The 21,475-nt window shown below is 38.5% G+C and overlaps 1 protein-coding gene across 1 annotated transcript in view; it reads left to right on the top strand.

Annotated features, from left to right (window-relative positions):
- Positions 1-19,181, top strand: part of LOC139686162 (diencephalon/mesencephalon homeobox protein 1-like) — a 188,581-nt gene extending 169,400 nt beyond the window's left edge. The window contains exons 7-8 of the mRNA XM_071583346.1: positions 14,246-14,475; positions 17,026-19,181. Of these exons, the coding sequence (XP_071439447.1) occupies positions 14,246-14,475; positions 17,026-17,498 (703 nt within the window). The 3' untranslated portion in view covers positions 17,499-19,181. The remainder of the gene's footprint in view (positions 1-14,245; positions 14,476-17,025) is intronic.
- The last annotated feature ends 2,294 nt before the right edge of the window (positions 19,182-21,475 follow it).

Here is a 21,475-nt window from a genome sequence, read left to right as displayed (position 1 = left end):
TCAGGATCATCATTGACGTCATTAAACAGTTCCTGAGCGATGCTCATGCGACGGTTCTTCTGGTCAAAATGAAGCAGTTTCGGAACGAACTTCGCTGACATACGTCTTAAGCCCAAAACATCCAAAAACATTGCATGGTACGAGCCAACCGATATGCCCATATCCTCAGCAACTTCTCTAACAGTGAATCGACGATTCCTCAAACCTATTTTCTTCATTGCTTCAACGTTTTCACCTGTTATTGACGTGCTGGGGCGTCCAGAGCGGCATGCGTCACTGGCATCTTTTCGGCCATTCTGGAAAGGCTTGTACCACTCATAAACATTTTTTGCTCAGAGAAAATTCACCGTATGCACTGTCAACGTATCACGTGTTTTTGAGCACTTAATTTCATTTTTTACACAAAATTTGATGCCGATTCTTTGATCCATTTTTTTTAAGCAGAAAATCGCCGAGCACAGCAAAATGTCTAACATAGGTATCTGCCAATAACAAACAAACTATGCTATATTTTTAAAACTGCAAACAAATTTTTGGGGCATGTATACCAACACAAAAAAAAAACAAAAAAATCGAAATTCAAATGTATGCTGCCCGCGAAATTTGAAAAGTCGCCTTACTTTTTTAACACACCTCGTATTTCCTGTTCATCAATATGAATGAGGTTTTTTGTCACAATCAACATTAAATCTTAGCTTGTTTTTGAACAGCAGTTAATATACAGACGGGCCGAGCAGTTGACATCGAACAATAACCAAGCAAAATACTCGTATTTCCCTATTATATTATGCACTGATTTCCTTCTTTCTCACCTAAGAGGAACATTACTGCGTCCTGTTTCATTCGATGAAAACATATGAAATGGATAATTTATGCCCAATGTTACCAGATGTTGGGGCATCCTTTGGATAAAAAGTAGTTCTTCAGGTCCCATTAACGTCAATAGAAAGTAGCTGATGTTATATCATAAAAGTTTTAATATGATCAGAAAGTGTTCATAAACTCTAAAATATTTTGCCATTTATTTTCCAAAGAGAATCAAATTGAAGTAGCGTATTTTCTGCATGCGAATTATATAGAAAGGATATGGATTGACGGCATGAAGAAGTGTCCAAAAATTGCTGATAGTACTTTTTTGCAACGATCAAATTGATATGTTAGATAATTTACCTTAAATATTAGTAATGAACAATCTTTATATGTTAAATTAATGGAACAATATAGGTAGTATTATTGGAAGTCAGCTAGTTAAAGTAGGTTTAGAATGTGTACGGCCTATATAACGAATCAACGATAGATTCCTTTTCCTCACCGAAAAATAACACAACCCGATAAAAACGACTCAACAATAAACCCCTCTTCTATTCCGCATGTTTGCTTCCTCCCTTCGTAGTAATAAACATGCCTATTCTTTGCCTACCCCTTCCTCGCCTGCCGAGCGCTCTAATCTCTATCATAGTCATCAATATCCTATTTTCCTGTCTCCTTATGACTTCTCCCAAAAATCCCTCCTCCTCCCCCATCATACCTCATCCCTTCCTCATTTGTTTTCTTTTCTGTCCCTTTCGCCATTTCCATCCTTCTCCTCCTTGTGAAAGCTTCTTTGTCTGACAATATTCCACTCTAAATGTCCCAATTAATTTGACCCTTTTCGCCTTAACACTTCCGAGATTAGTAAAATGTTCCTCCTGATCAAGTCAATGAACACCAATTTCTATATCAAACTTAGCTTTCGTCTTCCTCGAAAACTGCTTCACCTTCCTCTCGTTAAATTGGCAACCTTCTGGTGGACTGGCAAACAAAAGCTTCATCAACCGCAAACCAAACTGATTTCATTACCTCTCCGTTGACTTTCATTCCATTCTCTATTTATTCCCATTTTTTAACCATTTTCTTCAAATACATTGTAAAGCATAAATAACACTGAACACTCCCGTCTTACTCCTGTTTTATCACTGCCCATTCCGACTCCTCATCCGCTGCTCGCAACTGAGCAGTCTGAGATACGTTGCGGAAAATTACCCTATTCCTCCAATCTACTCCTTTTCTCTGCAATATATACATTAATTTTACTCAATTCACTCTATCAAATGCCTTCTCGAAATCTACAAAACAACCAAATACAGCCTGATGTTGTAACGTATAGAGAGGAACTATGTTCCTCTCTGTAAGTTGCTTCATTGCTGCTGTGTTATCATACAGTGAATGACGGCATCAAATTGCCCTCTTTTTCAGAGAAGTCTAAAAACAAACAGAATTTGCACAACATCCCCACGCATCCTAATGATTAAGCTACGCGGAATTATCAATGCTATAAGTGATCCTACGAAATTGATCACCTTCCTTCATATTCAACCATTCAGTCGTGAGGTTTCCCTAAAATTCGCCAGTACCCTCATCTACAGTGCGCAACTAAGGTATTTCAAAACGTTTTCAGCGTTATGAGTATACACGGGTGTCAATCAGCAGTGAGGTTCAGCGACGGATTAGAAAGAAGAAGAAAGCAGACCATGCCATTTCTCAATTTGCAAGGCATCAGCATAATTCCCTACCAATTTCGGTCATTCTCATGTTGAGGAACATTTCTCGAAAATTCAAGTTTGAGAATCAGCAGTCCAAATCATGACAGATACTATTTCGGATTCTTAATTACACTGAAAAACAAGGGTAATCGATTTGTCAAGGGCATCACCAGCTTCGTATACTGTCTTGGGATTACATGGATGTGCTGTTGATACTAGATAAATATTTATTAGCTGAGTTCAATTGAATCGCAGTCAAAATAGGTACTTCAATACGAATTAACAGATCAATATTTATTATAAAAAATAATACTAATTCGGCTTAACTACCCGTAAAATCAAAAGATTATCCTCCAGCTAAATAATTCACAGTAATTAGCCCAGTGCAATCGGTAATACCTACAAAATGTATACACCCATTCGGTGCGCAAGTTAATTTATCTGTGCCGCCTACTGTTCCTCAGAAATTCATGGTAACCATGAAATAATACAACCAGCAATTTGGGGCTGATTCACAGCAATGATGATATATATATATATATATATATATATATATATATATATATATATATATATATATATATATATATATATATAGACACACATGTGTGTATATGTATTTATATATCAATGTTAAAATTACCGTAATATTGCTTGCTGTGCCATTAAGAATGTTAGGTAGGCATAGCTTTTTAAGCTACATTCCCTCGGGTTTTCGAATTTGTACGCAGCCGTCCAATCCTAAGAAAATCTCAAAACTTGCGAAATTTAATGGATATTTCCATGATGCTAACACAGAAAAGTTACCGCCATAGACAAGCCTTGAATATCATCTTATTAAATTACTCGTTTCTTTTTTGCACGCCCATTAAGAGCTAACAGAAAAAAATCGAGAAAGCTGAGGAAACTTTTGGACACGAGAGGAACAAGATGAAACAGGCGCTTACTTGCTCTCCCAGAAATTTCAGTCGAAATTTACGAGAGGCCTCTTTTTAATTTTATGGTGCTTTTACGTCCAAAACACGCAGTCACATTTGATTAGGCTGAAGAGAAGTCGTTTTTGTCGTTTTGCGGGAAGTTCGCTTGAAAAATTAACACCTCCAAAGAATGCCGGGACTTCGAACTTCGAAGTTAAAATGTACACACTCTTTAAAGATTTATTCATCAAATTTGAGTGGAGCATATATTTCGTGTCCCAGAAGTCATGTCATCAAGTTCATATTTTTTCTATTTAATAAATGAATGACGAAACAGCTGATGTCATCTGTGTAACTCTTACACTGAATTCGAAATAAACTCAAGAAATTGCGCATGTATATATATATATATATATATATATATATTATATATATATATAATATATATTTTATATATATATATATATATATATATATATATTTATATATATATATATATATATATATATATATATGCGTGTGTGCACACCATGTTTTTTAACTGACCGGCGATATTTATTCTGACGCTGATTGAATAACACATTAATTACGCTAATAGTTTCTTGATAAAATAATGAAATTTATGAAAGACAGCTTAATATGTATGTGAAAGGAAGGGCCTTGGTTTAATGTTACGCAAACACAAAATAAAAATGTCAACGGAAAAAATATGATGATAATTGCCCTAATACAACAAACCTCCAAGATAGGTGTATGTTTTCAAATGAGATCCAAGACTGAAAATCGTAACGAGTTTATGGACATGTTTGTCTTGCATTTGGTGACTACCTCCGCGATTGTACGAAGGACCAAAACTTCGCCTAGACGGTGACGCAAGAGTAGCGAATATCCCATAACACGACGAGACGCGGAAAACTTACAAAATTATCCACTTCTTACGTCGATCGAAATACAACATTTTAGGCGCGACAGTACTGTTGTCACACTAAATTGAGCATCAAATCGTGCGTCCTATTCAGCGTCATTAATAATGGAGGAGGCCTTTCGAAAAGGAGGGTAGCGCATGGGAGCACGAACAATGGCTGGAGAGGAAGTGGCGTAGGCACGGACGGATGCAGGGGGTCTCGGGGCGGGAAGTAGTCCATCTAGCGGCTCGGAGTGGGGCGAGGGAGAGAAGTAGTAGTGGAAGGAGGGGCGCGGGAGGGGAAGTATGGCGGGAGGGAATAGGGCAGGGGAGAGGGGAGGAGAGGCGGCAGCGGCCGTGGGTTTTGGGGGGAAGCTTCGAGTGAGGGGGCGGCGGGAGGGTGAGGAGGGGCGGAAGGGGGGATTACCGGGTAGGAGAGGAGGTGCCGATGGGGCACAAAATCTCTTAAATCATACTCGTGTCTTTCGGGAGGAGGTCGGAAAGAGCCTCAATCTTTCATCTCCTCACTCCATTTCGGAGACCGAAGGCGGATACACTAAGTTCCCCGAGGAGGGGGAAATTTCCGCTGACTTTATCTAATGAACCCTTACTTTTTGTGCCAAACCTCGGGACTTGAGAGTAAGGGAAGCGACGGCCCGTGGGGCGCTCCCTTCTCGAATCCTCTCTCCACACACACACACACTCCAACCCGCCCTCTTATCCCCGGCCGCGACCCCAAGCGGCCACCCTTCGGCCCTCCCGTGGATCGGGGGCAGTTTATGCGTAACCCGACCGCTGCCTTATGGAGGGTAAGAAAGTCCGGGTCTACTGGAGCAAGACCTTTGTTCTCCTGACGAGGTCTTGCGTGGAGAGAGAAAGAAAGAGGAGGCTCGGGTGAGTCAAAAGCCAGGCAGCAAAGAAAAATGGAGATGCTAGTCGTGACATGGAATGATGGGAAGAGCAGAGAGCGTCACATCATTACGTGGGGAGTCGATCGGGAGAGATGACGGGGCGATGATTGTGAAAGAATAATATTATCAGGGGTATTAGGATTCTTTGGAATCATTACCCAGTAAGTACGGAATAGGCAGAAATACAAGAACGCAAGCAAGAGGCGTGTAAGCGTAAAATAGAAGAATGCCATCAAACTATCAATCTATCAATATGAGGGTATCAATTATTGGCTTATGGTTCTAAAATAGCGACTCCGATCAAATGAATTCGGGTAGAGAAGGACAAAACAAGAGAGGGAAATTGTCGAATTAATGCATTCGTGGTATTGGCTGTGTCCTGACACAACGCATGGCCATAACGTTGTTAGAGTGAAGGACTAATATTACAGAAAACATCTCCATACAAGAGGTTTCAACTGAGGAGATTTCCCACTTCTTTTCAACTGCTGGCCTCCTAACAATATGCATGTGGCTAGAGATTATATATGAATATATTAATATAAATATATATATATATATATATATATATATATATATATATATATATATATATATATGTATGTATGTGTGTGTGTGTGTGTGTGTGTGTGTGTCTGCGTGTGAATGAGTGTGTGTGTGTATAACTTGCCATTGCTTGCTTTTATAATGGCCCTATCAAGTGGCCCTGCCTAATAATTACTTCCCACTTATGAGCACTGTGTGTGACCCTGAAGACGGATTCAATTGCCGAGAGCTTCGAACGATCCTTTCTGCCTTCCCTCGAGTATGTATTGCATGCCACCGAGCATAAAAATGAAGATATTTCTTCTACATCTACATCTACTCAATACCCCGCAAGCCGCCGCAAGGGCGTGTGGCGGGGGGTGCTAGGACACCACCCATAATTTAGAAAAGAAAAATAATTTAAAAAAAAATCGCATGCAATAACGACAAAATCATATATAAAAAAAAACATGGCATACATTCATGCATGAACACTTACACCCCACACACATGCAAACACTCAAACTACCAACTAACATACACATGCACCTGAAAGTATACCTAACATCTCTATAGTGTTTAATTTTGTTCCGACTTGTAAATTCAAAGTTTTTAATATTTCTAAAGTGACTTCGGTTTCTTGCTATTATGATTACTGATTGTTCGGGGAAAGAATGAGTATTTGTACCTATCTGTCTTGGAATCTATCTCCCTTAGTTTATCTTTGTGGTCTGATCTACCTAAGTAGTGTGGGGCCATTATAATTCCTTCAGTGTCATATTTAAACTCGTTTGTTCTGAACCTTTCTAAAAGTCTAAGGCTCGCTTGTTCTCTCCGCACTTCAAGTGGTTCCCAGCCTAAATCCCCTAAGAGACCTGTCACACTTGTGTTTTTATCATAACAATTTTTAACAAATCTAGCGGATTTTCTCTGGACTTTATCTAATTCTTTTTGCCAAATTTTCTCCCACGGATCCCAAATACTTGCGGCATATTCCAAATGAGGTCTAACTAGAGCAAAATAACACCTCTCTTTAACTTTTTCATTACATTTCCCCACCACCCGTTTTATGAAGCCAAGTTTCTTTAAAGCTGATCCGCATATTGTCCTGATATGTGCTCCCCATGAAAGGCGTGGTGTTAGAACAACCCCCAAATATTTAACTTGATTTGCCGTAGTCAATACTGAACCCTCTATTTTGTAGTTTATATCCTGTTCCTCGCTTCCTTTATTCCAAAATTTCAAAACTGCACATTTATCTATATTAAGTGTTAATCCCCATTTATTGCACCATCCCGAGATATTGTCTAAGTCTCTAGAGAGTAGCTCGCGATCTAGTTGGCTCCTTATTTCCCTGTATATCACCGTGTCGTCAGCAAATAACCTTAGATTGCTACTAACGTGTGTGCTTAAGTCATTTATGTATATTAAGAACAGAAGAGGCCCTATTACACTTCCCTGGGGGACGCCCGAAGTAACATCTCTCTCCGTTGAGCACAACCCATCTATGACTACTATTTGTTTGCGGTTTGACAAGAAGTCCCTAATCCAATTAATTATTTTCTCATTGATCCCATAGTATTTAAGTTTGTGTAACAATTTATTGTGTGGGACTTTGTCGAAGGCTTTTTTGAAATCCAGGAATACTGCATCGACTTGGGTGTTGTTTTCTCCCGATCTAAGTATATCGTGAATGAAGAGACCAAGTTGTGTTTCGCAAGATCTGCTTTTCCTAAATCCGTGCTGGTTGTGGATTAGTATTTTCCTACTATCAAGAAATTTCATAATGTTAGTGACAATAACGTGTTCCAATATTTTACAAGAGATCGATGTTAAAGAAATGGGTCGGTAATTGGTTGGTTTATCCCTATCGCCGCCTTTATAGATGGGAGTTATATGGGCTAGCTTCCAGTCGCGAGGCACTGAGCCTTCTTCTATCGATTTTAGAAAAACAATATGTAAAAATGGGGCAATGTCGTCAGCTAATTCCTTTAATATTCTAGCAGGTATTTCTTCCGGACCAGGTGCCTTGTGTGCTTTGATACTACGGAGCAGATGTACTATTCCCTGCTTGGTCAGTGTAAGATCGCTCATGTGTTCCCCGGGTGGGTGTGGAGGATCGTTTGGTGCGTTTGTGTTTTTGTTGTAGACGCTCTGGAAAAAATGGTTTAAAATATTTGCCTTTTTCACGCTATCTGTAATGATTTCTCCATTTTCCGTCTTCAAAGAGTGAACAGTGGGACGTTTACCCTGTATTTCCCTAACATAGGACCAGAATGACTTTGGATTTTCCTCAAGATATTCGCTTAGCATTTTAGATTTAAAAGAGTGTAGTGCTGTGCGCATAATACTTTTCGTCTTACTACGACATTCTTTTAGTAGCTGTTTGGTTGTATTCACAAAACTTATATCGTCACTTTTTAAACTCTTTTTGAAATTTGACTGTAGCTTTCTTTGCCTTCTTAATGCCGATCTGACTTCCCCGTTGTACCATCTAGGTTCCTTACTGTCGCATTTGAGTTTGGACGGGATGTACGTCTTTATTCCTTCGCGTAAAATATTTAAGAAATAATTCCAAGTGTTCTCTGTATTTGTTGTCAGTGTTTTTGTCTTGTATTCCGGTAATTTTATCTTTAAATATTCTCTTAGTCCGTTAAAATTTGCCTTGTTGTATAGGTATATTTTACGCTTTTCTTTGTTTATTTTGACGAACTTAGTTTTTAACTCCACAAGAATAGCCTTATGGTCACTGATTCCGTCTATTATTTCAATGTTAGTAATGATTTCGGGCATAGAAGTCGCAAAGATGTCTAGTATGCTATATTCTTGGAGAGTTTTACGACATAAACATGGTATTCACCAGACGGATCTAACGGTTCGTCAGTGTATTCCTCCAGGTGTAGGACGAGTTATTTCAAGGTTTAACTCCGACGACTGCAATGATTCTTTGCCTGCGGTAAGAATCGAAATTCACAACTGCTTAAGCTCCACAGAGACTCCTAAATAATTTCACTTGTGTGCAACATATATAAATAGACCGGGGTACACGCTGAACTTAATATTTATAACTGGAGACAAATAAATTCAAAAGTTTTGGAATAAAACAAATAAAATTTATAGAAAAGGTAGTTTCTATTCCTTTACACATGCTATTTAAATTACAGGATATTTATCAACCGTCAATTAGTATTCTGTTTCGAGTGGATTGATGTATCTTATCTTGCGGAATATAAATATCGTAGACCCTTTTTTTACTTTGAGAAGTAGAATGTATTGACCACATGTGTTTCTCTTTCATGAGAACGAAACTTCTAGAGAAATTCCACTTTAAACGTTCACTCACTTGAAAGATATTTATCTTCCCTCATCGATGGATTGAGAAGGATTGGTATAGTCTAACAGCATCACGTCCACATTTTTTTCATACGATACCGATTGTGTTTTATTCATTGACCGATATGAGCTAATCAAATGAACCGATTAACTAGGTATAGATGGTGTGTTGGCCTTGTGAACAGGAAGAGCTATTTCCTATAGCATGATCCCTCTGAACACTCCCAGATAATATTCTTTATAAGAATGGTTGAATTTATTGCCAACAAAATTTGAGAATTTTCCAGTACAATTTTGATGTACCTTTCCTTGATGAAAGCTTTTTAAGCTTTCATATGCATCAAAATAAACCAAGGTCTACATATGAACCCGAGAATTTTCCATGCGCCCACCGAAAGAGTCACTTTCCTAATTCAATATCAAAATCCGGAACTTCGCTTATTTACATAAAATTTTGTAAATCGAACAGTCTGAAAAAAATGTAAACTTTGGTAGTATTCGTAAGTCAATGAATCAAAGAATGAATCTTCTCCATGAAAGAGGAAAATTTAAACTACTTGGGCAGCATTCGTCTACATTCAAATCCTTTCATTTTATCTTATCCAGTACCCCACAAGGAAGTGTCGTCGGTACGCTACTGTTCATTTATTACATTAATGATATCAGTTCTCAGGCTTCCAGTAAAATTTGTTAATTTCCTAATAATGCAGAAATGTATATATGGGCATAGATAGTCTTGAAGATAGGTAATCATTATCCAGTGGCCTAAATGCGATCCAAAAGTGAGATGAGACATAGAAGCTAGAATGAAATTTGAAGACATGTATTTAATACTTACATCATACAGAAAACCATCATGACGCACGTAGAATCGGTCAAATACTTGTGCGTTGCGGATAACTAAGAATATGTCTTGGGGAAAACACATTCGTGAAATTTGCGGAATACTAAATAAAAAGTAATAGTTCTTGGGAAATCCAAATGGAGAGTAAAATTGCTTTGTTATTTTACGTTATTTAGACCCCACCTAGGGTACGATGCGGGTGTATGGGATCCCCGTTAGGTAGGCTTAGTTTTGGAACTAGACCCAATGCAACAAAGAGTCGCTAGGTTTGCAAGAATTTTTAATGATCAACGTAGCATGACAATATTGGATGAATGAGGATGGGTGCCACTAGTTGAACGTTGGCTGAAATATAGGCTAAATTTACTGCGTAGAATTGAGTAACGTCATTCATCAAGAAGACCTATTACAGGCCCCGACTTACTATGGTAGATCAGATCACGTACGTAAAATCGGTGAGGTAGATAGTAGCACGGGTTGATTTAAAATGTCGTTTTGTCCTCATACGATTAGAGATCAAAATAGATGTGATCGATAATTAGTATTGGTAGTGAATCCATTTGGTCAATATCCTGCATTAATTTTACATTTACCCATCTTTTTAACACTAGACAAACCCACTCTAAACGACCCACATGACTTGAATGCATCCTGTTATTGAATAATTTGTCACCTTCTTCCGGGTGATTAATCGATCGATGGATCGAAATGATATTTGGGTAGATGTGTAATGATTGAGATTGTGCATGTATGACTGGTGACCTGATACCCACCTCCACAAGCCCATGAGGTTGTTTGCGGGGTATTGTGTAGATGTAGAACACAAAGGAAATGTTGGGCCAGGGATTAGACAAAAATGCACTTTAAAAAGTAACTTATGAGCCATTATTCAGCCATATCGCTGCAACGATTTATCCTCTTTACTCCACGTGAGTAGTTCTTAAAACAGTTAAATCACGAGCTCGTACTGCATTCTCAATTAACGGTGTCCTAATCAATTGGACCACACGAAGAAGTGAGAGCTTGGGGGGCGTGATTTTTAAGAGATATCATAATGAGGGATTAATTATTTAAAGAATAATATCAGCACACCGCACGAAAGCCTCGACGCGTATGACCCTGGATTACTCCTCAGAGTTTCATTTTCTCGGGTCTGTCTCACACGGCTGATTATCGGAACGCACTCACCGTACAACACGGCGACTCATCAGGTTCAGAGACACCCTTGAGCTGGCGGGAGTGGTCCGAAGGGATTCGGGAAAGGGAGCAGGATGGGGCGGAAGCGAGGGTCTTTGGAGGGGGTGTTTTGTGGGATAGGGAGTGAGGGAAGAAGTGGGACGCAGGCGGGATACGGGAGTGGGGGAGGTAGCCGAGGGAGGCAGCAGATGGGCCCAAAGCGAGAGCATCCCTAGGGAAGCCGGGATATTTGGTGATTTATTTGTCTTTCGTGTGCGAGGCGATTTTCGAGGATGAGCGAATGGCTATCAAAGGAGACCAAAGGGGCGATAAAGAGCGTTTAGTGGAACAATTTGGGTCCATAATGTAGCTGAAGAGGTGATGTTAACGCGATTACCTGATTCTATCGCGCGCTTTTTAATTAGCTTGATCCATCGCGGCCTCGTGTTTATCTTTTAGGCCCAATGAGCGAGAAAAAAATCCCCATTATGGTTTACATGTTGGAAAAAAGTATTTACCATCAAAACAAATCAGGTGAATTAATGGGACGAGAAATTAGTGTTTACGACTTCGTTAGCCATTCCACTTATTGATATTCCAATTAATTCGATCCGTAAATGGCACACCTGAGTCTGCTAACTTCCTAACATACATTCCCACCGGTGGAAATTTTTATTTATGACCCTAGATACGCCACCATTTGCTGTTACGATTTGTGGCAGCAATTGGCCGTGGCTCTAAACACTTAACGAATGTTTCCTCATTTTATGATCTCCAAGTTTCATTCCAAAATGTGAATAATTGATGAAAATTCCATTACAGTGATGGCTATTATAGCCATCAGCCTCGGTTGCACTCCACCTGCAATTGAAAATTAGAAGATATCGTTTTTGCTGTAAGAACTTTATTTATGCACGAAATTTCACTACGGAAATTATTCCACGACTCTAGATTAGGCAGATTAAATAACGCGCAATTTGTTCATGAATTGACTTCTTAGGCATTAAAAACCTATCTTGCAATCGAATCTTGTGCATTTTTCATTCTACGAGATGGTAAATTAATGTCCTATCTTTTAAGGATACTTACAGTTTCGAAATTTCATTTGTTTAACTTTTCCACTTCGTTTCTTCCATATAACATTATTCCCCTTTCGTTCCAATTGTTTCCTCTACAAAAAAATTAGTCGATAAAGAGTTAAATCCTCAATACATTTTATAGTTCTGGGGAACAATAATGTATCAACAAATTCTCTCGTTCTAGTAACAACATATTTTCCGAATGTAATTGCATTTAGAAAAATTAATTTCAGGATATCAATAATCTTATTCAACAAAACGTTTTAGCTGCACATTTCCAGTAAAATATTTCCGGTGATAGTCTAAAATGGTGTATTTACGATAGTGCGAATAGGTATGGAGATTAATAAAGTATTGCAATGCACTCATGGAATAGGAACTTGATAACAATTGATTAATCTTGTACTCACCTATAAAATATCGCCCCATTCCGAAAGCGAATCCTATCAAACTCAGCGTTCGATAAAAAAAAGAGAGCTGCATTCCAGAATCAGATGGGCAAAGGCTCGTCCGTGACGGAGGCGACGCGATTATTGTTGCAGAGATTCCATCCCTCGTGAAACTATTAACAGTAGAGACTAAACAGAGCCATGAGTGGCATTCGCAATGTTCAAATATGATAGAAACTAAATCCTTCCAAATCCCACTTATGTCCTGCTCTTTCTTTCCTCTCTATAAAGCAGAACCGTTTTCGAAAGGCAAAGAGAAGGAGAATACCGTTAAGTCACCTTACTATACCAGTCAATTAAAACTGAAACTGTGTGTATTTTAACTTTAAATGAACAAAAATGAATTTTCCAATGTAACAAAAGGGAATGGCTGAAAAAAATGAAATGAGTAATTATTCAAAATTCATCCCAAATGTGATTTTCTTTCGAATGATATTTGGATGATTATATTTCCATGCTTCTGGTCTTTACAAACACCGTAGCCTCACGTTGAATTGCCATGTGGTGGAGTGGTAAAGATATAGTTCCTTGCCGCCTTAAGGATCCTGGGAGAATTCTTAATCAAACGCCATCAGGTAACCTTCGGTTCAGTAATAATTGTATCTTGTCTAAGTTGCTATACGTCAATTTGTTGTTTCAATTGCGTAATTTTCTCTGAGGTTCAGAGAAATTAATGATAAGACACATATTTTTGAGTTTCTGGGGTGACTGCGCAGTTACTGCGAAGATATGAACTCCCTCATTTGTCCACATCCAAATAATTTCTTTGTTTGAATATGTTAAGATACACTAAAAATTACACTCATTGCCATGTTCTGGAAACATTTCCAAAATATCCATTGATATGTAACTTGGCCATTATAGGTGGTTTTGTAAAGCTTTTATAAACTGTAAGTTTTACGGATCAAGATACCTTGAAATGCAAAAATGAACAACCGCAGTTGAAGTGAAATAAACTATCACGTCGAACATCCGCTCTCATTGGAAGCATCTATACTGGAGCCGGGTTTTCCAGGGTGAATGTGTAATGTTATGTGTTTTCGATTAAATTAAATGAACTGGCGTAAAATATTTTGTGGATGAATAATTAAAGTCCTATATCTACATAAATGTTACTTAATGCTACACGATTCATAATCAACCGTATGCTGCAAGCTTTCCGGTTCCAAAACTACTCACATCCAATTTTTTTTACGCGAATTAATACTATAATCTGAAATGGATCAGCACTACAAGTGAGACCAATTACTGCACATATGAGGTGATAAAAATTGTCTTAATAACTGTAAAACCTTTGTCCGCACACCCTCTTGTCATTTTGACTTCAATATTTCACGGTTTATTGGAAGAATTATGCTTTATTTTGTAAAATGGCGAATTGCAATATACCAATGAAAAAATGTGTCTGGAATACTATTTGAAAAGTTATTTTAGTGTTCCTCATGAAATAATTTAAATAATTACAAAATGGTATATTTGATTCTACAGGTACGTATTCCTTATGACTCCTGTATGATTCCCTATTACCTCAAGCACACATCCACATGTATCACTCTCTCTCACAATCGACTGCATTTCATTGCAGCAGCTGCGACGCCCGGGAAGGGGACGCCGTAGGAGGAGGGGTGGCATCTGGGGGCGCCGTGGACGCCGGTGGCGGCGGCATCGACCCCGGAGGCGGCGGCGGTGGCGGCGGCGGGGGCGTGGGCTTCCGCCCCGTCGTCGATTCCGCGCCCCGCTCCCTCTTCTTCCCCTCGCACCTAGCCTCACACTTGCCCTCGCCCTTCGGCCCGCCCATCTTCTCATCCATCAAAGGTAAAAAAAAACATAAATGGCATAGCATTGACGGGGGTTGTGCGAGGATAATCGCTCCAAAGTGCGTGAACTGATTCTGAATTACAGATAAATGAACGCCAAATAAACATGAGTATACGACATATTAGTATGGCTAAACAAAGAAGACGATGGATGCTTCCTACGTACCTTAACTGAACAATCACGTCCACCTATATAAAAGTAATCTCGGTCTATATGGTCAATTTAATTGATCGTCATTTAAGCTGACCCTGCAGGGCTCCGTCATTAGAATCTTCGCAGTATTCAGATGTTAACCTACTACATAGTGTACGTGGACGTTGAGAATTTCTAACAGTAAGTACGGCAGACGAATAAGATCCTGCTCACCCAATATTTTCTTTTATTATCGAAAATAACGTCCACATTTACCCTCCATTTCGATAAGGGTGTGGCATTAATGATGATTCAAATAAATTTTATGAGATTGCATTGCTCTTCCCTAATCCTCATCTTTGACGCCATGAATTTCTATTCAGTACTTATTAATATCGAAGCAAAATTTAATTTTGATGTAGCAGGGTGTGACTCCTGATGTAGAAGCACACCCTGCCATACGCACTACGCAACTTACCTTTTTCAAACGCAAAACGTTTTAAAAAACGGAAGTTATATTTTCCGCACCCTGTATGTATATATACAGCAACTAATTCTTAAATATAAGTTTAATTTTTTTTAAATTTCTGCAAACCCTAATTTTATCCCGTGATGTCTCGAAGTTTTGCAGGTACATATGTATATTTTTATGATAAGCTTTCTTGTATTCGTCGTCAAATCTTGCAAAGTAAGAACCCATATGTAAAACCATAAAAGAGATATGATAATCTATTAACTCGAAATATATCTTTACATCACCCCTTACTCAACTTTTTAACCTCATGAGCATGGCTTATGTACATCGTTACCTCTCGGAAGCACTTATATGCCTGAGTACAGAAAATCAGATAGTCCTAACTCATATTAATGTACATATTTTTATTCCTTCAAACACTGAATTGGTAATATAAAATATTCTGATTAAAACCGCGATTGATAATTCAAGTGATGTTGGAATTGTGCTTGAGTATTTACGGAAGGATTTTAATTCCTTTACAACATCCCGACCATAAAGGGTAGATGAATATATTAACAACCTGTATTTCAAATTATTTTGCTGCGAATGTCCTCTGTGAATGTTATTCCAGTAAATCTACCGGGTAAGAACTTTTGTCGCTTTTACGCAAAACATGCTATGATTTTGAGCGATATAAATCGAGAGGTTTTAATGTGACACCTTTCAATTGTGCAGATCGTTTAACTAATCGCAACCAATTACGATACATCGTCAAATGGAAAAAGGTGTAATAATTAGGAAAGGATATCGAAAAAGGTCAATCTAATTTACGTTTAAAAAATACGAGCTGAAATTACCACTAGCCTGTCTTCCATACATTCCGCTATTAATACTAAGAGTAGTAATTTTCTCTTGATCACGCGATCATTAATTTCTTGTAATGATATTTTAACCCATAATTAATTTTCCTTCAAGTTGCTAATATCAGATCACTAACTTATAATCTAATATTTCACTCCTTACTTCTATTTATACTCCTGTCTGGTGTTTATATTTTTCAGTATCAAATTACTCACCTTTCCATTTTCCAATGTCATTTCTTGCTAGTTTTCTTGGAAATAGGTGAATCGTTTCCCATATAAAGAGTTAAATATTGTTTCGGGCCGTCCCACCTTCCTCTGATGTTCAAAATGAATTAATATTTTTTTATTTTTTTATATTCTCTTGGTTTCATTTGTAAAGCGAGATAAGCATTACTTATTTCTCACCAACAGTCCTTTTTTGTACGAATTCAATGTTATATTTGTTTTCTTCCCACATTTGGAATAAAATAATCAATTATATGAAATCCACTATTAGAATTTATAAATATAAGAAACATGTTTTCTAGGGAAGGAACGAAGTTTATGACTTCAAAATCCCATTTATTGAAACGCATAGTGACTATTTAAAAGCAATATAACCAGACAGAGAAAATTACTCTCAGGAACACTGCCGTTTTACCGACCAATGAAAAGTTGTTTCTCTGAAGCTACATCTTGTGCCACGGAGCAAACCATATCACTGCTTAAACGCTTCAGAAACACCTGAGACAATATTTGATAATGGGAATTGCGAACCCAGATTTAGTATGCATGGACTAAGACTAAGGCCTTTACCCTCTTTGCTGATTACCCATGCTGAAAGAACGAACTTGTATGCTTTCTGTATTTATGCAAGCATGCAATCAGTTTCAGCCATCGATCATAGGTTATACGTTTGATTGGTGAGAGCTAAATATGAATTCTTTCTTTCAGTCAAAATGGCTGATTTTTAATGAGCTCAACATGTATGCGGCATTATTATCAGGAAAATTCAGGACTCCCTTAATAGTTAGTTATCTTCCCGCAACCAGCACCGACCGTACTCCTCATTATACCGGTGCCCTCATGGATCTATTCCTGTTTGTCCCTTCGCAGGTTTCCCCGGCCTCTGCTCCTGCTGTCCACTCAAGCCCTCGGTGCTGGGGTCGCGAATGCAGGGCATCCCGGCGCTGCAGAGCGGGGCCATCCTGCAGGAGCACGCCGTCCAGAGGGGGCTGTCGCCGTCGCTGAGGGCCGCCTCGCCGCCCTCCGCCCCCTCGCACTCCCCCCCGCCGCCGCCGGCCCTGGCCCCCGCGCACCACACACTGGCGCAGCCGCACCCACACCGCCTGGACCCGGCAGCCGACCAGCAGCGCTCGTCCAGCGTGGCCGAGCTACGGCGCAAGGCTCAGGAGCACTCGGCCGCCCTGTTGCAGAGCCTGCAGACGGTGGCGTCGTTCCACCAACACGCCAGCATCCAGCTGCAGAGCGCCACGGCGCTGGTGCTCAACCAGGGAGCGCAGCAGCCCATGGACCTTCAGTCGGCCATGAGGAAGGCGGAGGCGGCGAGCGGTGGGGCCGGCGATTAAAGCCCCCCTAACCGCCAACCCCTCCACCACCCTCGCCCCCACAGTGACCAACCGTCCCTGAAGGGAGCCCCCCACCCCGGAAGGCTGTGTGAACTATGGACTCCCGCCTAGTGTGGGACGGTGCAGCAACTGTGGGGAACGGTATGGGATCGGTGTGGGATGTCGCCAGAGGAAACGCTTACGATGACTTAAAAAATGGATTAACTGTGTAAACGGAACGGATTCCTTTGGAATGGCGTGAGCACACCGTTTCAAGACGGAGAAAATACATTCCAACGTTGTGATAGCACGATAAATGTGTTTTGGTGTGTCGGCACGACACCACGTGAACTTCTGCGGCAAGGATTCAGGAAATAAGTTCTTTCGTAGTAGATCGTTATGAGCAGTAGATAGTTTCATTTAACTTGAGACTTGCCTGGCTGATTAAGTATCTACGAATATAGATTTCCATTGAGAGTAAAATCTTAGCGTATGAAAAGCTCAATTGGCTTAGGGATAGCGCAGTTCCCTAAATTTTGTGGAAAAATTCTTACTCCGGAGAGTAGATGAAATATGCTAACTTTTCGATTTTATATGATATAATGGAGATTGTAATATACAATGTGTGCAATTATTAACGGTTCTGGTTATTACGTTAAAAATATTATCCTTCCCGTTCGTGGTCAGTATAATGAAGTTTTGGTGCATGCAATCGTTCCAACAGATAACTCTAGTGTGACGATGCATAAGTGTACCTCAAATTTGTGTCCAAAAATGCTGGTTATGCTAATAGTCAACACATGTATCGCCAAAAATGGTAGCGTTTCTGTAGCATACTTTTTAATTTCCCGCCTTTCATTAATTATGTTGACATTGTTGTGTGTGCCTCACGGAATATCTACCCAGCAAGTGGAAGAGGTAGATGGATTTAAGAAGCAACAGTGTACGTGGACCGAGCCAGTTTTGTGTGGGTGCAAGTGTGGCGGGCGACCCGCTGTGGTCACCGCCTGCCTCCCGTGACACGAATCTCATGCTCCCCCAGTCCCTCCATATAAGGCCTCGTTCACCAGGAGACGGAAAACAATCATTGCAATCTCCTGAAAAGTGACAATGAACAAGACATAAAATCCTATAGAAAGTATTCGACAGAATTTAATAAAAGGGAAAACTTCATAGCTAGAAATATATACTAGGTGTTATGGGCCTTCAGGAAGGGGGTAAAAGTGGCAAATAACCAATAAGTAGAATTAATATATTATATCAAATGTTTTATGCATCGTAAGTATCATATAAACTAAGTGATTAATGACAAGGCCTTACTTGGGATGCAAAGCATGCCTGCACTTCAAGTATTATTTTCCAAAGTTGCTGTTGAGTGATTCTTAAAAACTCTTATATCGATCACGAGGTGAAAATAAGATGATTTGTATGAATGGAATACAAATTCAGTAAAAAAAATGAGGTTCCCATGAGGCCTAATTTAACGGTTAGTGTGCAGTAAACATGAAATAACTGCCAGTTTTACCTAGAAGTAATTTCAAAAACAAGCGTTATACGCCGTTGAATGATTAAAAATGATGACTAGTTATTAATAAGCAAAAGTAATTGCATTACAACACCAGGGAATCTATAAACTTTGTTTAAAATAAACAGCATGCTATTTTAAGTATGTATATACTTTGTGAAAGATTTTCTCAATAAATAAATCTGCAGGGGATACCATGTAGTCAATAACATCAATTATTTATTTGAGTACGATATGCTTACCTAGAGAGAAAACAATTTATATTAAGCGCCTTTCTCGGTTCTATTACTAATCAAATTTTGCGGTCTGTACAAAGTTACACATTATTAAAGATTTAATTTTGAAGACATATCTAGAATTTGAATGGAAAGTGAAGTTATTTTCGATTTGCATCATAATATAGTCTCATTTAATTGAAGTGCTAACTGGTGAACTTATCTTCATCTTACCTAATTAACTTGGTGTAGAGGCGGTTGCATATAGATGGTTTTGAATTGTTTTAAATGGAAGAGGAAAATGGCAAAATCAGTAGTTTAAAACTACACTTAAAATTTTCACTGCTTGATTTTACTTATTTTGAAACTCATTACTATTTATATACAGCAGACCCTCTAAAAAAATGATGGATTCCAGATATTTTTACGGGAGTCCTAATTCCGGTAAGAAGCATCTATTACGAATGAGCGGAAAATATTTTTCGAGAATTCAGATGTGAATCTTGTGCTTTTTTCTTAAAAATATTTTAGGCTCTCGGATTCCGCATAGAATCAGAGCCCGCAAAGCGTATGGCAGTTGGGTAATATGATCAACTTGTTCCAATGGCCTAAGATACCGTTTTCCATTGACCTTTCAGCAAATGAGCGCTGTCCCGGAATACGCTATAGCATAGATATTACTCCTTTCCGAGATATACGATAAGGATATAAATATATCCGGAAAATGGAAGGCACGTGAGGATTCTGAGGCGACACTAATCTATGATGAACAAATGGTAACCCTTGAGGTTTGATAATCTGGAATATGACGCAAGTTAAACACATAAAAAATAATACCAATTATTCTTGAATCGTTTATTTTATATCTTCAAGAGAGTAATTTTTCACTATGAAGTACCGAACAATTAACTGTTTTAGATGGAATATTAAGATTTATTTTCATCGATTTCACGGTCCAGACAGCGCAGGACATAATATAAGTCTCTTAAATTGAAGAAAAACATTAAATACATATGAAATCATTGAACACGACCGAAAGGTATTTTACGAGTATCACATAAGCTCCCATTTAAATTCCAGACGAAATCTCTGATCCCTTTCAACCTAGACTTACTACTCAAGACTTCAATTTTACATAAGAAATAAATAATGCCTTCTATTTAATAATTATCAAATGACTCGGTCTAAAATACAATTCTTAGATTCTAATTGATGGTCATATCTAATGAAAGATATATCCGTCCACATTAATTTAGTCTAAAGAAGAGTGTATTATTCTAAAAGTATCGTAAAAATTCGACCAGTTCAAAAAAAAACAAATAAAATTATACATGCATAAAACAAATATTTGATTAAGTAATTTTATCGCCATTTTGTACAATACTTTAGTTGTTACATTTCAGCATCTTAGGTTTTGAACTTGAAATCTACAACTTAACTGGCTCCTTGCACTGAGTATAACATGTTTTCCCCCGTGTTCTTCAAAATAATATGATACAAGGAATCGAATACGTTTATTCAGCAATTTTAGCTAACTTGCTGAGTTATAATATTTGCTTTGGTACACAATCCAGACCCCAGATGGTAGGTGATAAATTTAAAAGATGCCCTTTGGCTTCTTTTCCATTACCGGTTCAAATTTATATTTTCCTTTACGGACGAATTGGGGAATAATTAGATTTTAATTATACTTCAGTCATATTTGTTATTTATTTCTTATATTACAATAACCTATCTCCTAATCGGCACTAATATGTGTGTAGCCCCCAATATATCTTCCCCATTAAATTATGCACTGAATTCGAATATCAACTATGCTGCCGAGACGGAAATGTAATGCATTTCGACTGCCAAGGAAGATGTATTTATTTTTCTTTTCCTAAGAATTTTATGACTAAGAATGGTAAAAAAAGGAATTTTTAAACAGTAAATAATGTGAGAAGAAAAGTCCTATTCTGGTTTAAGGTACGGACGAGAATCAACAAAAGTAATAGTGAGTTCATTTTCAAAGATAAAGATATTCATATTATTTTTTATAACAAAACTTAAAATGACAATAAATGAGAATGTATACATTTGGAAAGCAATTAGAGAACTCACAGGGTTTTCGGGTTTTACCCACAGGGTCCACTATTAAAGCACTGCGCATTCTCTGGGACAAATGGATTTATTAATCGTACTTGTACAAATGCTTAAAATTATTCCAAATACTCTCTCCCAGCATCAATATACTTGCGGAAACGTGTCTGCCACGCCTG

The sequence above is a fragment of the Hetaerina americana genome, unplaced genomic scaffold (assembly GCF_022747635.1).
Source record: "Hetaerina americana unplaced genomic scaffold, ioHetAmer1.1.p SCAF_13, whole genome shotgun sequence".
Lineage (NCBI taxonomy): Eukaryota > Metazoa > Arthropoda > Insecta > Odonata > Calopterygidae > Hetaerina > Hetaerina americana.
The sequence above is the reverse complement of the archived record's forward strand: the minus strand, read 5'-3'. Positions and strand labels throughout refer to the sequence as shown.